Source organism: Astatotilapia calliptera, chromosome 6 (assembly GCF_900246225.1).
Source record: "Astatotilapia calliptera chromosome 6, fAstCal1.2, whole genome shotgun sequence".
NCBI classification, from domain to species: domain Eukaryota; kingdom Metazoa; phylum Chordata; class Actinopteri; order Cichliformes; family Cichlidae; genus Astatotilapia; species Astatotilapia calliptera.
Window position 1 is genome coordinate 10358717 of NC_039307.1, and position 13196 is coordinate 10371912.

Below are 13196 nucleotides of genomic sequence, written 5' to 3' on the forward strand. Positions count from 1 at the left end.
CTCCAAATAGTGGATGAGGACCTGCAGCATCCTATGTCAGAACACCTGTCAATCAAGCAGCCACGCCCCTGATTCAATTATCAGGTGAATGAGTTATAAAAACTTTGAACTGCTGTGAGGAGGGACACTATTGCCTCTATTTGGGGGGGGGTCGATCCCAATGCTGGTATAAGTATCGCAATACTAGCGCAATAGTATTGATATTTCTAATTCTATCCTCCAACTTCAGTATTTAGACCTCAAACATACACTGTGAAAAATGTCTGAACCTTTTTGTGTTAAATGTACATGTACAAGCTGACCCAAAGTGTATTAAAGACAGGCACATTGACATTCCAGGTCTCCAAAAAAGAAACCTAACCCCTTAAACCCTTTATAAGTTGCCTTTATAGGTTAAACATATCAGTATCGGTATTAGTATCGGCAATATTTAGTTCATATCTGATCGATACCAAAATGTGCAGCATGGCAGATAACTAGCTGACTCCCTTTCAGAGACCGCCTCAAGTGGCCAGCAGAGGAACTGCAGTTTTTGACACTTCCACATTCTCCGCTCTGGCTGCATTTTTCAGGTTTGGAGGTCGTCTCCCCCACCCCGACGTCCTGCAAAGTCAAGTTGAGACTGAAGAAAAAGCCGAACACTCTACTACATTAAGCCCCGCCCCCTCAGGATTACAAGCCTCTCCTCCTCTCCCCACCCTCCCCCCTTCCGTGTCCCACTAAGCGGTTTCAGAGCGTGAAGGGACTCGTCCCTACAGCCACGGATGCACGGTGCAACATGGCGACAGAGGTAAGACACTCGCTCGGTTTAATTTCCAGCTCGGGTCCGGTTACCGGCACGAACAGTGACATGAAGGTTTAAACGAAACAGGCGCGGCTCCAGTTAACACGGACGTTGAGGGCATGGAGGCTGCACACGGTTAACCTGTGCGGATCACTTGTATCTGGAGTGACCACTGTGTCCTACATTATCACGCCAGTTTCGCCAGAGGATTTGGTCGTTTTCATTTCTGTCTTTTTTTTTTTTTTTTTTTTACCACATAAACGCGTTCTAGTATTTTGTTTAAAGAGAAAAAAAAAAGGGAGGGAGGCATTTTTGAAAGTCAGCTGAGCTATAAGAAAAAAGGATCAGTGCAGCCCCCTCCGTCCCTGCCATGTTAAGCTGTTTTGGTGAAAGCAGATCTGTTTTTGTGTATTGAGAAGCCACGTTAATCCGGTGACAAGCAACTGTGTTTGACTACACACACATACCCACTCACACACACACGGAGGACAGCCGTTCAGCACCATGGACAGAAGCCACTCCACCCCGACCTTCCTCCGTGCTTTGCCTGACTCCCTTTTCCTCCATCTGTGCTTTCATGTAACCAAAAATAATGGTGACGCACAAAACTGATTATATCAAGCATAAACAAGCTTGTATGTAATACTTGTTTGGCCTCTAAAAGTCTGCTTCAGCTTGTTCCGTGTAATCGATCCGTGTTTAGCCGTAGTGAAATGTTGTCCCGTCTCCCTGCTTTCCTGAAAGACCAAGAGAAAGTGTGTGTGTGTGTAAAAGATCGTATGTCTGATGCTGGGCTTTGCTCCAGCAGTCAACAAAGCAGAAAAGCGTGCAGACACTGAGCCAACGAGTGATCGATCACATCTACTCCATCACCCTGTTCCTCTAAATCAGCTGCTGTTTGTACACATTACAGGTGAACAGGTTCTCAGGGATGCACATAGAGGGATACATAGCTCTCTTTTGGGACTCATTAAAGAGATACTATATTAACCCTTACTGTATTACTCTCTCTCTGTGTGTTATTTGATTCCCACAGTTTCATAACCTGCAGGAGTTGAGGCACAGTGCATCTCTGGCCAACAAAGTATTCATTCAGAGAGACTACAGTGAAGGAACCACCTGCAAGTTTCAGACCAAGTTCCCCTCTGAGTTGGAGAGCAGGGTAAGGAAACTGGAGGAGTTACAGTGTAATGTGATTTAATTCTAGGTTTTATATTGTGTTTTAATAGGTGCAGATCATACAAGCATTTAGATCTTTGTTAGCATCATGGTCTGAAAAGAAAAAGTCTGTTAAAAGGCATTATCATGACATTCATATGCTTGATAATAGATGCAAAATAATATAAATAATATAATAAATATAAACGCATATACAGTAACAAAGTTTCATTTCAGTACGGAGTAAAGCAAAACACACAAATCACTCCACATTCTCTGTTGTTCACTGGTTTCAGCGTATTTGAATGCTTCTTCCCACTTCTTTTTAAACATGTTATTTATTGAGGATCATGTTCCCTATTTTTGGCATCATTTTAACACGTATAGAATAAAGCCTTATGTCATCATATCATATGTGTGTAGAGTTCATTTGGGGTGGACAAAAAGTGAATCTTTCAGCATCAGACACTTAATTCCCTTTATTTTATTGATTTTTAATGTAGCAATATAAGGGTTTCATGACTCAGATCGGTTCTTTCACATGTAGATAAAGCAAACAAAATTCCTGATTGCTAGATAAAATTGTTATGCTGTGTAGAATGATATACGCACAAAGCTCTGTGATTTGGTCAGTCATTACCTCGCTAGCTTTTATCACTGTGGAGTAAAAAGTATGAGGTGTAAGTCGTCCATTAAGAGGGTTGCTGACCCACTATTGATTATGTGCCTCATCACATGAGCCAAGGTGGGAAAAAGGGTGTGGGTCATTATAACCAGAGGTGTGGGTGAAACCATTGTGAGACCTTGCCTCACCCTATTATATGACCTATTGAGATCAACTGATGCATGATGTGAGTGGGCGTTAAGGCATCTGTGCAGGGATTTCAAAACTGCACTGTAGGTGGCAGACAGTTGGTGTTGTAAGCCACACCCTCTGTTCAGAGTGGACATAGATGGCCTCTTAGACTCGTCTTTCAAGACGAGTGACCTTTGTCCTTTAGATGCAGATGTACAGCTGAGTCTTGTCCTGTCAAGGTGGCTCTTTTATGTTGTGCCAAGTGTTTACGGAGTGGCTGCTTGGTTTCTCCAATGGAGCCCTCCTCGCTGCACTGTACTGCATACACTACATTGTTTAGTTTGTGTTTGGAGGTTTTTTCCTTGGGATCAACCAGCTTTTGTCTAAATGTGTGTGGCTGTGTCTGGACTACACTGGGATGTCCTGCTTGGAGAAGACTCTCCTGAGTTTCTTTGATAAACTGGCTACATAAGATATGACGTTTGTCCTTCTGATTCTCCCTAGTTGGTGTCTGACCTTATTTTCTGTGCATCCTTGCTGATTTGATGAAAGCTCAATTGGGAAATCCACATGTTTTAAGAGCTTTATTTACATGTGTGTGTTCCCTTTCTTTTCCTTCTGGCTTAAAGGGAACAGTTTCTGTGTTGTAGGGTCCTGATTACTCCAAGTTTGTGTTCCAGAGGGTGGTGGGAGTCAAAGAGTAGGTACTGGTCTGTGTGTGTAGGCTTCCAGAAATGACAAACTGTTATACTTTGTATCTTTCCTGGTAAACTATCATTCTATCCACTGAGTCGATGTGAACAGTGAAGGCTTCTACTTCTTGGGTTTTGATTTCAGAGTTTAGATGTGATGATGTGTGTTCCCCACAAGGGAGCTAGGATGGTTGCAAGGTGCTTGGAAATTTTGTAGGTGGCTGAGTTGATACTGCTTGGGACTCCTTTGTGGATCTTTGGAAGTCCATATATACAGGGTATAGCATTTCCTGGGTACAGGAAGTGTAGTCAGTGGCTTCATCCATTTCAAGTTGTTGTAGGCAACTGATGACTTTCTTTTCATAGTTGCTTGTGGGGTCTCGTCTTAAAGCTTCATAGGTATTGTTGTAAATGTGGAGGAATAAACACAGCTGGTCACTGGGTCATAGCTGGAGTCCCAGGTCTCATCAGCACTGACGATTCTTGAAATGAAGGTCAGTTTCACACGTTAGCTGATGTTTGAGGTTTGTGCTGAAATCTCGCAAGTGCATGGGCAATAAAACACTCGCAGCGTCTTCCATGGAAGTGACTTCAAAGGGGAAATTAAAATCATGCAATATTTTTTCCCTTCTCCAGCTCAGTAAGTTACTTTATTAAACATAGTATTTGCTGTTGCTACTCACTGACCCCATTTCTGCTCTTTTGTCTGTCTCCAGATCGAGCGAACACTGTTTGAGGACACTGTGAAGACGCTGAATAACTATTATGCAGAGGCAGAAAAGATTGGAGGACAGTCCTACTTGGAAGGGTGTCTGGCCTGCGCTACAGCATATCTCATTTTCCTCTGCATGGAGACACGTTATGAGAAGGTCAGAATCCAATACATTTTGATGTTCTGGGACAAATTAACATGTAGTTTGGATTTTATATTGCTTCTCATTTTTCCTCTTCCGTCTGTGTGTCAGGTGCTGAAGAAGATTGCCAAGTACATTCAGGAGCAGAATGAGAAGATTTATGCTCCCAGAGGTCTCCTTATCACAGATCCCATAGAAAGGGGAATGCGTGTTGTATCCTTATTCTGAATTTTGGGTGTATTGCAAAAAAAAGCAAAACAAAACCACATTTCTGTAAAATATTTGTGCAATTTATTATAAACCACAGATCATTTTTGTTCCTTAACAACTTTTAACAGATAGAGATCTCCATCTATGAAGATCGGGGCTCCAGTGGCTCCAGCTCAGGGAGCAGCTCTGTGTCCGGCAGCACTGCTCGATGACTGGATGCTTCCTAAACCTGTGTCCACCTGATCACTCACAACCATGAAGGAAAACCTAGGATGTAATACGACTCCTCTTCCAACACCAACCACCCCCTCAGCTACGCTCACACAAAGTATTCACCAGTTTTTTTTCCCCATCATGTCCCTAACTTGTTCAGAGTAGACACTTGAAACACGCACTTTAGTGGTTTATTACGAAAGAAATGTGCAGGTGCTGATGCACTTTTGCTAAGATGTAATGTCTCAATGAAAAGGATGAAAAGATGCAGCTAGTGATGCTTTGTGTGATCCCACCATTTCTCTCCTTCCTGTCTGATTTCAAGATAAAAGGGACGAAGTGCCTCATCTGCTGTCATTGTACCACGTAGGCCAGATCAACCTGGGCTGCACCCCAAACACTGGACCAAACACAAGACTAGACCCCAAATTCAGCACCTCTTCCAAATCGGCTCTAAATCATGCTGTCTGGCAGCAGATGAATGCCATTTAAGTCATCCATAATGTAGCAGATCCTCCATATTTATGATGAAGCTTGTATTTCCTTTTTTAAAGTCATAGCCACAAATCCAAGTACTAACCTCTTGGTTTCATTGAGCGAGAGCAACTCTTCCTAAATTTAGATTATGCAAAGACTCGTTGTGCGTGAAGCGCAGCAGTAAGTAAAGAAGGGATGGGTCAGAAATGTCTTCCTAAATTATACCTGTAAGTGTTTATGAAAATACACCAACCCTTCCCTGCTTTATGAACAGACTTCCAAAGAAAAATAACTGCCAAAAAACAAACTGGCTCACAAATGTGAATGTTTCTTTTATTTTGGTGACATTTTGTGCAAGAACAAGTTTTCATACTGCTTATTGTTTTAATACACATGGTAGAAATGACTGGCGTCAAATAAACAGTTTCATCACAGCCCCATCGAGCTCATTGTTCTTGTATTATACAAATATATGAAATCAGTGTTACTCATATTAAGCATTTTAAATGATTACAAACATAAGAAAAGGCTCAGTACTCAATCTGAGCTGCTTGTTGGACATAAACCAGAAACCAAGTTTCATGTAAACAAGCAAGTGCAACGCTATAAATACCTCCCAGGCATCCATATTTCCCTCCCTTTATCTGTTGTTGCCAATTTTTCTCTCTGCCTTAGAGTGTCATCATTTAGATTGGGTATAAAAATCTTTCTAGTTGAACCTGCCCCATTCAGACAACACTACCATCCTCAGCATCAAATCAAATGTGATGGAAGGAAGGACACAGATTATCTAAGCAGGAATATAGAAGAGCAGCTGCTAAATGGAAGTTTGCAAATATCAAAAGCAGCACTGGTTAACATTTCTGCATTAATACTCTCAGCATGGAAGGTGAAGAGGATTGCTCATAGCAACGCCTACGGATGACATACTGGTCGTGTAGTTCCTCTGAGCTCCACAGTTTTCAGTACTTGATCAAATTGTTAGTCTAAAATCCAAGTGCTTTGTTTCAGTGTCAAAGCTCTCACTGAGTTATCAATAATGCATTAAAGATACAGTAAGCAAACAGCCCAAATCAGTGATAATGTAGCTGCTGGATTTGTCACTTAAACTCAAAGGCAATGTTGTGTACACTTTGTTTGACATGTCAGTAAGCTTAGAGTTTATTACCAAAATATTTGGTTTAATTCTTTAGCTTGACAGTAACATGATCCGTAAATCAGTGTAAAAGACAACAATATTAAACATCATTAAATCTTAAATTTACTGGAGACGGACACCATTTCCAAAAAAACCAAAGATGTATAATTTTATGCAGCCCTTTTTTTCTAAAGGCATTTTGTCTTCACAGCAGACAAAGCTGACAAAGTGGTAAAGAAATTAACAAATTGATAATGTCCACTCAGGGCCGTGGTATTGTGGACACTGCTAACAGTCACCGATACCTAAGTAGCACAGAGGTAACAAAAAAAACCTGCCTTAAAAAATTACTTAACAATTTAAGCGTATTGCTTATTTTGTTACAAATTCCTCATGCCTGCATGCACTAACTGGTTATTTGGCACTACAGCTTCCACATGCAGCCAGCTCATCAAAACAAACAAGCAAAGTTCAGGATGGACATGCTCCATGCATGTCACAGTAATTTGTTCTAGCAGGTGTTAGATCCAGGTGACCAGCGCTGGATAGAGGTTGTCTTTTCCCTGAAGACTAGTCTCACTTCATTTCTGATACTGCAGACAGGAATAAAACACACTGTAATAAAACTGTCTTAAACCAGGAGGCTTCAAACATGGAGACCGAAGATCGAACACCATCATAAAATGGAGCCAATGCTGCATGGGTGGAGAGAACAGAGGAGAGTAACAGTGAGGGAGGACGAGACAGACAAGCAGACATCAGATTAATACTAAACAAACAGAATGACTAAAAATGAAGACTTGGTCATCCACGTGTGAAGACGAGGACAGGTACAAGTGGGGAAAATTGGGGAACTCAGGGTAACCTTTGTGGTTTGCACTAAATACTTTCAGTTACTCTGTGTCAGCCACAGTTCGTGTGTCTTGTTCTGTTTCAGCACGTTTTTAGTGCAAATTCAGCATCTCTTAAGTCACGCAGGAAACACTTCCTTGCATTTGTTACTCTCAGGGTAGCAGGGGTAATGCTGAGACTGGAGGATTAAAATGTGAGTACTAGAACAGTTAAGACTGACTTTTGAGCTATGAAATAATTTGAAAGAGCCGGTGTATTGATAGGAACAAGTTTATTCACTTCATTTAAAGCCATAAAAGAGAAAAGAAATCTTAAAAAAAGGAAAATGAAATAAATCTGCTCACAGAGTAAAAAAAAACAACCAGCTCTCCCTTTTAAAAACCAAAGCAAAAGACATTTTTTTTCTGTAACATTATTGTAAACCACAAAAATCCTTTATTGCATTTCATGTGATTCTCTTTAAAGACCTGTAGAAAAATAAACATTCAATTAAAAATAAAATAATATCTGGTTTTGGATTATTTTATGAATCTTTAAGACTTGCTCACCTGCACAGCGTCCATTCCTGACAGTAAAGCCGTTACCACACTAAAAAGAAAAGAAAAAAATAGAGGAAAAGGTTTTTATCCAAACCAAATAAGCTGATTCTGAGACGTTTTAAAAACAATTTACTTTTATTTTTTGAAAGGTAGGAGTAAAATATCTTATAATTAAACTAACCAGAGAGAGAGAGAGATTAAGGCTTTGGTGTTGTTCAATTCACTGCTCCACTAACAGAAAAAAAGGCGTGTTCATAATTCATGCTGGGAATTCGAGCTGTGTACCTGCGTGTCATTGGCAAGCTCAGTGGTTTCCCCTTCTTTGGGATAGGTGACTTCCAACACAGAGTTCATTTCACCAGCCTGAAGAGCTCGAGTAAAACTAGTGCTGTCTGGCCAGGAGACCTCGAGCACCTTCACCTCATCATTTCCTGGGAGTCATGAGTACAAGACACAATACTACGTTACATTTTACAAGTACAAATTTGTATTTTGGGATTAGATTTAAAAATATCTGCTGGGATGCTACCTGCCTCCTGACTATCAAACTATGTTTTACAGACTGATGTGAGAGCATCTCATCTTAATTTTAGCAAGAAAGGACATTAGCTTATATCCCAAAATTTGTAAACTTTTACCAGCCATTAGTTATAACACCAGTATCTGGTTTAAAGTAAAAAAATATCAGGGATACTATTGTTTAGCTGAGATGTCTAAAAACACCAATGACAAAGGCACACATACTGAGTTCTAGTGTTTGACAGGATAGATGCACGATCACAAAAAAAAAAAAAGCTGTTTGGCCAACAATCTGCTCTAGTGTTTACTTGTGAGGTGTCTGCTGTTTTTTCAGTGTCTACAACATTTAAAAGGAAATCACCTAAACCAAAGTGGGCGACTGGCTCCATCTCACATAGATATCCAGAGCCTCCATCAATGATGCGCGTGTGAGCTCCACTCTGACTGGTGAAGACTGTCACCTTGGCACCCCGGGCGAAAGAACCAAACTGGGTGCGAGGAATGACCCGCAGCCAGTTATTGGATGATCCCTAGCAACAAGGATGTTCATGGATTATTATTCGCTAACTAATAATAAGAAGACCAGTTAGTAGGTATATCATTAGGCTGTTAGTAAAAAGAAAAACAAACAAACTCCACCCGACAAATACACACACGCACACCCACCTGCGTGACCTTAAAGACAGAGATTGGCTGCTGGGCGCTCTCCCCGTGTGCCAACAGCAGGTCCAGCTGTCCATCCCCATCCAAGTCAGTCACAGTACCACCTGTCCAGAACACACAGAGTGCTTTCACTGAACTGACCTACACATCAATGTCAATGGGGAGTCTCCCTGACAGTTATATTTCTGAGGCTCATCCAAACACAGAGGCAGTTCAGGCAACCTCAATATATTTTAACCGGCTAGGATGTTCTCTAATATTTTCACATATTGATTATTGTTTTGTTACCAGGTGAAACAACACTTCAATAGAGTCACTTTTCAAGAAAGCCATAAAAATCATTCTCAATTGATTGTAATATTTTAGAAAAAAAACATCTGTATATCACTATTTTGTGTCTGTATTGCCTGGGACTACACATCTAAAAGAATTGGCAACTTAATATATGTTAGATTTTTAAACGGATATCCATTAAGATGTACCGTGCCGGTTAAATGCATAGGAAAAACAGCACAAAATGTGCTCTGATATTAAGAGTTTACAGACCTGTTCCTCTCCCTTGTGGCTCTTCAGCATCTCCCACATTAAGTTCCTGGATCAAAGGGTCTGCATTAGTCCTCCTTGAGACCCTGCAAAAAAGGAAACAGCCAAAAAAATAAATCAATCTAGTAACAGTTATTTTTTAATTAACAAAGACATTTCATTGGAAATTTAACAAATACATGAAATCTAACCTGAACAGCCTATTGGGAGCATTTCCTCTGTAGGCAATATTGTTAAAGAACACCTCCAACTCCTTGTCATTATCAAAGTCAGCAGCGATGACTGTGCGAATAGGTGAGGCTTCAGCAAATCTTCCAGTAGCAATATTCTGCAAAGAAAATTGTACTTCTCTCAAGATACACTTTATTAAAACCTTTTGTTTTTGCCAATTTTGTCACTCCTCTCTTACCTGGAAACTGGAATCGCTGCGCTGCAGGAAAAGTCTGTGTGGGCCGTTCCAGTTGCCATAAACAATGTCTGTCTTTCCATCTCCATTGAAGTCAGCCAGTGCTACTCCTCTGCCATGCTGGTATTGGTCCTCCACACCTGTTTGCATGGGCACAGTGTTAAAAGCAACTAATCACAGTGCTTCTGGAATACAATTTTGTACAATAAAAAAAAATAAGTAAAAGTGATCAGAGGACCTTCATATGTCTCTTATATTTAGTGCTACATCCAGGAGACTGCTAGATTAGTTTAGCATAAGGACTGGATTCTGGGGGGATAAATCAGCCTGGCTCAATAACAGTAAGACGCTCCACATACCTGAATGTCTTAAACTCACCAGTTAGCATTTTCACTTGTGTTTGATTAATATTCACATGACAGGCTGTGTTACTTCATGAGGTGTTATCCTTATGAGCCTACCAGACAGCCAGCAAATGTTATAGTAAGCTAAGCAAATAGACTGATTAAAATCAAACAGGGCATCACCTGCTACGACCTGTTGTGGTAAGGAGAGAGCTGAGTGTAAAAGCGAAGCTGTCAATTTACCAGTCAATCTAAATTTCTACATACCTGGTAGAAGTGGCCAGATGGAAATCTGGGCTTCTCTACTTAGACTGCTACCCCTATGACCCAAACCCAGATAAGCAGTAGAGGATTGATGGATAAATAAACAGTCAAACATAAAAGCCTCCAAATATTTCTAATCTCTTGGTAACTCTACAAATCATATATAAATCACATCATATCAATAAAGATGTAGTTTGATGACTATATCGATTGTGGTTGGCAGTTCGTCTTGTAACCGGAAGGTTGCCGGTTCGAGCCCCGGCTTGGACAGTCTCGGTCGTTGTGTCCTTGGGCAAGACACTTCACCTGCTGCCTACTGGTAATGGTCAGAGGGGCCGATGGCGCAATATGGCAGCCTCGCTTCTGTCAGTCTGCCCCAGGGCAGCTGTGGCTACAACTGTAGCTTGCCTCCACCAGTGTGTGAATGTGAGAGTGAATGAATAGTGGAATTGTAAAGCGCTTTGAGGGCCCCGAAAAGCGCTAAATAAATGCAATCCATTATTATTATTATTATTATTATAATTTCTGGTTTTTTCCAAAGGTTGCTGCATAAACAGAGACCACCCCCACTAACTTCTGATGCACACTCAGGCATTTTGTTCTATAAGCTGGCCTGAAATATGACACAAGCCATTCAGTTCAGAAAAGCGAAACAAAGGTTCCTCCTAGCTGGCATTCACAGGGTAAATGAATAATATAATATATAATAATAATATAATAATAAAAAAGTAAATAAATTTAAAATTAGAAACCAAATAATGGAAGAGTGAGATGAGACAAAGAATACCTGATATGAAACCATAAGTTGAAGGACAGACTGCAGAAAGTACTACTGAGTTAGGCTTCATGTTCCCTTACCACTTCATTCTCACCTGCCTGTGTTGCCATGTCAACAAAAGCCCCATTTCCATTATTCTTGAACAGGAAGTTAGGTCCATTTTCATTGTCACAGAACACATCAGACCTCGACTCGCTCAGGATTGGTCCAACGACCACACCGCGACCACCTGACCAACGAGCCAACAGTGAAGCTTTCAGTTGTTTTTGACAACTTCAAAAAAAAAAATCAAAAAAAAAAATCCCATGTTTCAGGTAAACACTGTGACATCTCACCTGTGTACCTGTTGACTCCGGCCTCAGCAGCTACGTCAGACAGCGCGATGATGCCCTTGCTCACATCACTGGCAGCCTCGTCCATTTCTAAGAGAGCGTGGGGGCCAACATTTCCACTGGCGTAGTTCGCCACGTAGACTGAGTAACGGCCTGTTCCCTGCACAGAAACATCGGTAACTTAGAATAACGTATAATGTACTCAAATGCAATGAGATAGAAGAAATAGGTGGGTTCACTCACCTTTCTATCAACACATGCGACTGAACGTCCCGCCATCCGATTAGCAACACCACGACGTACATTCAGCTCATCGTTGAGCAGATCTTCAAAGCGGCCATTACGAAACTTGAAGAGCTTGTCAGTGTATGTTGCTCGTCCTTGACAGAGAAAGAAAAATTATTTGGTTCCCTCAAATTACTTTGATGACACTTTAATTTCAGGATGACTTTGCAATATCATATTTACCAGAGTAGGCATTGTTTGTATTAAGAAAATAGATTTCTTCTCGTCCATCTCCATCCACATCGCAGGCAGCAACTCCAATAGCATTTCCTGCCTGGTCTCTCAGAGCATAGTATGGAGAGTTACTGTCATCAACAGCAATGTTTACCAGCTTTTTCTGAGTCCTGTCATACTTCAGCACCAGGTTGGGCCCGTTGTACCTGAGAGAAAACGTGATTTTGATTTATTTTTTTTATCACAAATTTCTGCATAAAAATCCTCACACATGGTAATACACTAACACTTACCCTGCCACCACCACTTCCAGGTCACCATCACCATCCACATCTGTCACAGCCATCCCATAGTTGAGTTGTGTGGGATTGTGCAGATTGTCAGGGGGAAGCATGGTCTGTGTAACAACCTGAAGCATGGGATTCAGGTTTTGGGCATGGGAGTGATGCCAGAGTGTCACTAGTAGGAGCAGCAGACCCGAACCCCACATTATTCCAACCTGGCGAGACACGGAAGTCAGGAAGATATCTTGTTTTGAACAAAACTTGCAAGAAACATCTGAAACTGAGAATTATAATACAAAACAAAACAACATTTCTTAACAATTGAAACTAAATATGAAAATAGAATTATCCGAATTGATCGAAAGCGATCAAATAAGTACGTTAAAAGAAAGAAGAAAAACAAAAACATAACCACCAGACATTGTTTTAAACGTGGAGTGTTTCTGTCTAAATCTACCAACCAAAAGCCTTTAAATCCTTTAAGAAAGCTATAAAATTTCAAGACGTTAAAAAACACAAAACGCAAAAACTACTAATATGTTATTAATGCTCTCCAGCAAATACATTTTCTGTATTTCTGACTTGTTTTTCCTCCAGCGTAATGACATGCAATTCACTGATTTTAATAAAAACATGGATGAAGCCTTTTCCCCATTTTGTGCAAAGCAGAGGCGTGAGCAAGAATTCATTCCCTTCATTATGGCAATACCGTCTTACCGTATCAAGGTGTGGAGGAGAAAATGCGTCTCCTGCAGTGAAGATGATGTGTTTATAGTTGTGAAGCGAGCTTGTCAACGCCTCTATTACACAAATAAGTTTCATAAATTACAAATTTACGAAACACCTTGTGTAACGCGGAGAATACTGTCCAATCAGCGAAGAACTATCTGA

General features: G+C 40.8%; 2 protein-coding genes across 3 annotated transcripts; one reads left to right on the top strand and one right to left on the bottom strand.

Annotated features, from left to right (window-relative positions):
- Positions 1–671: 671 nt before the first annotated feature.
- Positions 672–5618, top strand: golga7ba (golgin A7 family, member Ba). Its single transcript, XM_026170226.1, has 5 exons — positions 672–790; positions 1821–1946; positions 4147–4299; positions 4396–4497; positions 4623–5618. Exons 1-5 carry the CDS (start codon positions 779–781, stop codon positions 4704–4706), a joined length of 477 nt encoding a protein of 158 aa, XP_026026011.1. The 5' UTR covers positions 672–778; the 3' UTR covers positions 4707–5618.
- Positions 5619–6827: 1209 nt separating this feature from the next.
- On the bottom strand, positions 6828–13187 carry crtac1a (cartilage acidic protein 1a). 2 transcript variants are annotated; one of them, XM_026170220.1, is made up of 14 exons: positions 13023–13187; positions 12315–12520; positions 12031–12227; positions 11806–11942; positions 11566–11722; positions 11325–11459; positions 9848–9984; positions 9630–9766; positions 9442–9524; positions 8899–8999; positions 8594–8762; positions 7999–8144; positions 7723–7762; positions 6828–6915 (listed from the first exon to the last, which is right to left on the bottom strand). In XM_026170220.1, the coding sequence occupies exons 1-14, from the start codon at positions 13125–13127 to the stop codon at positions 6899–6901; spliced, it is 1767 nt and encodes a 588-aa protein (XP_026026005.1). In that variant the 5' UTR covers positions 13128–13187; the 3' UTR covers positions 6828–6898. The 2 variants fall into 2 exon arrangements, with proteins under 2 accessions (XP_026026005.1, XP_026026007.1); XM_026170222.1 differs by lacking the exon at positions 6828–6915 and adding an exon at positions 7429–7641.
- Positions 13188–13196: the final 9 nt, after the last annotated feature.

What these genes read in the sequence shown, in the direction of transcription:
- golga7ba (XM_026170226.1), top strand. An exon ending in CCTCTGAGTTGGAGAGCAGG is followed by an intron (nt 1,947 to 4,146) that starts GTAAGGAAACTG and finishes GTCTGTCTCCAG; the next exon opens with ATCGAGCGAACACTGTTTGA. An exon ending in TGGAGACACGTTATGAGAAG is followed by an intron (nt 4,300 to 4,395) that starts GTCAGAATCCAA and finishes TCTGTGTGTCAG; the next exon opens with GTGCTGAAGAAGATTGCCAA.
- crtac1a (XM_026170220.1), bottom strand. Translation starts at nt 13,127, where the DNA reads ATGAAACTTATTTGTGTAATAGAGGCGTTGACAAGCTCGCTTCACAAC. An exon ending in CTCCTCCACACCTTGATACG is followed by an intron (nt 12,521 to 13,022) that starts GTAAGACGGTAT and finishes GTGTCTCGCCAG; the next exon opens with GTTGGAATAATGTGGGGTTC. An exon ending in CGGAGTCAACAGGTACACAG is followed by an intron (nt 11,460 to 11,565) that starts GTGAGATGTCAC and finishes CTCGTTGGTCAG; the next exon opens with GTGGTCGCGGTGTGGTCGTT.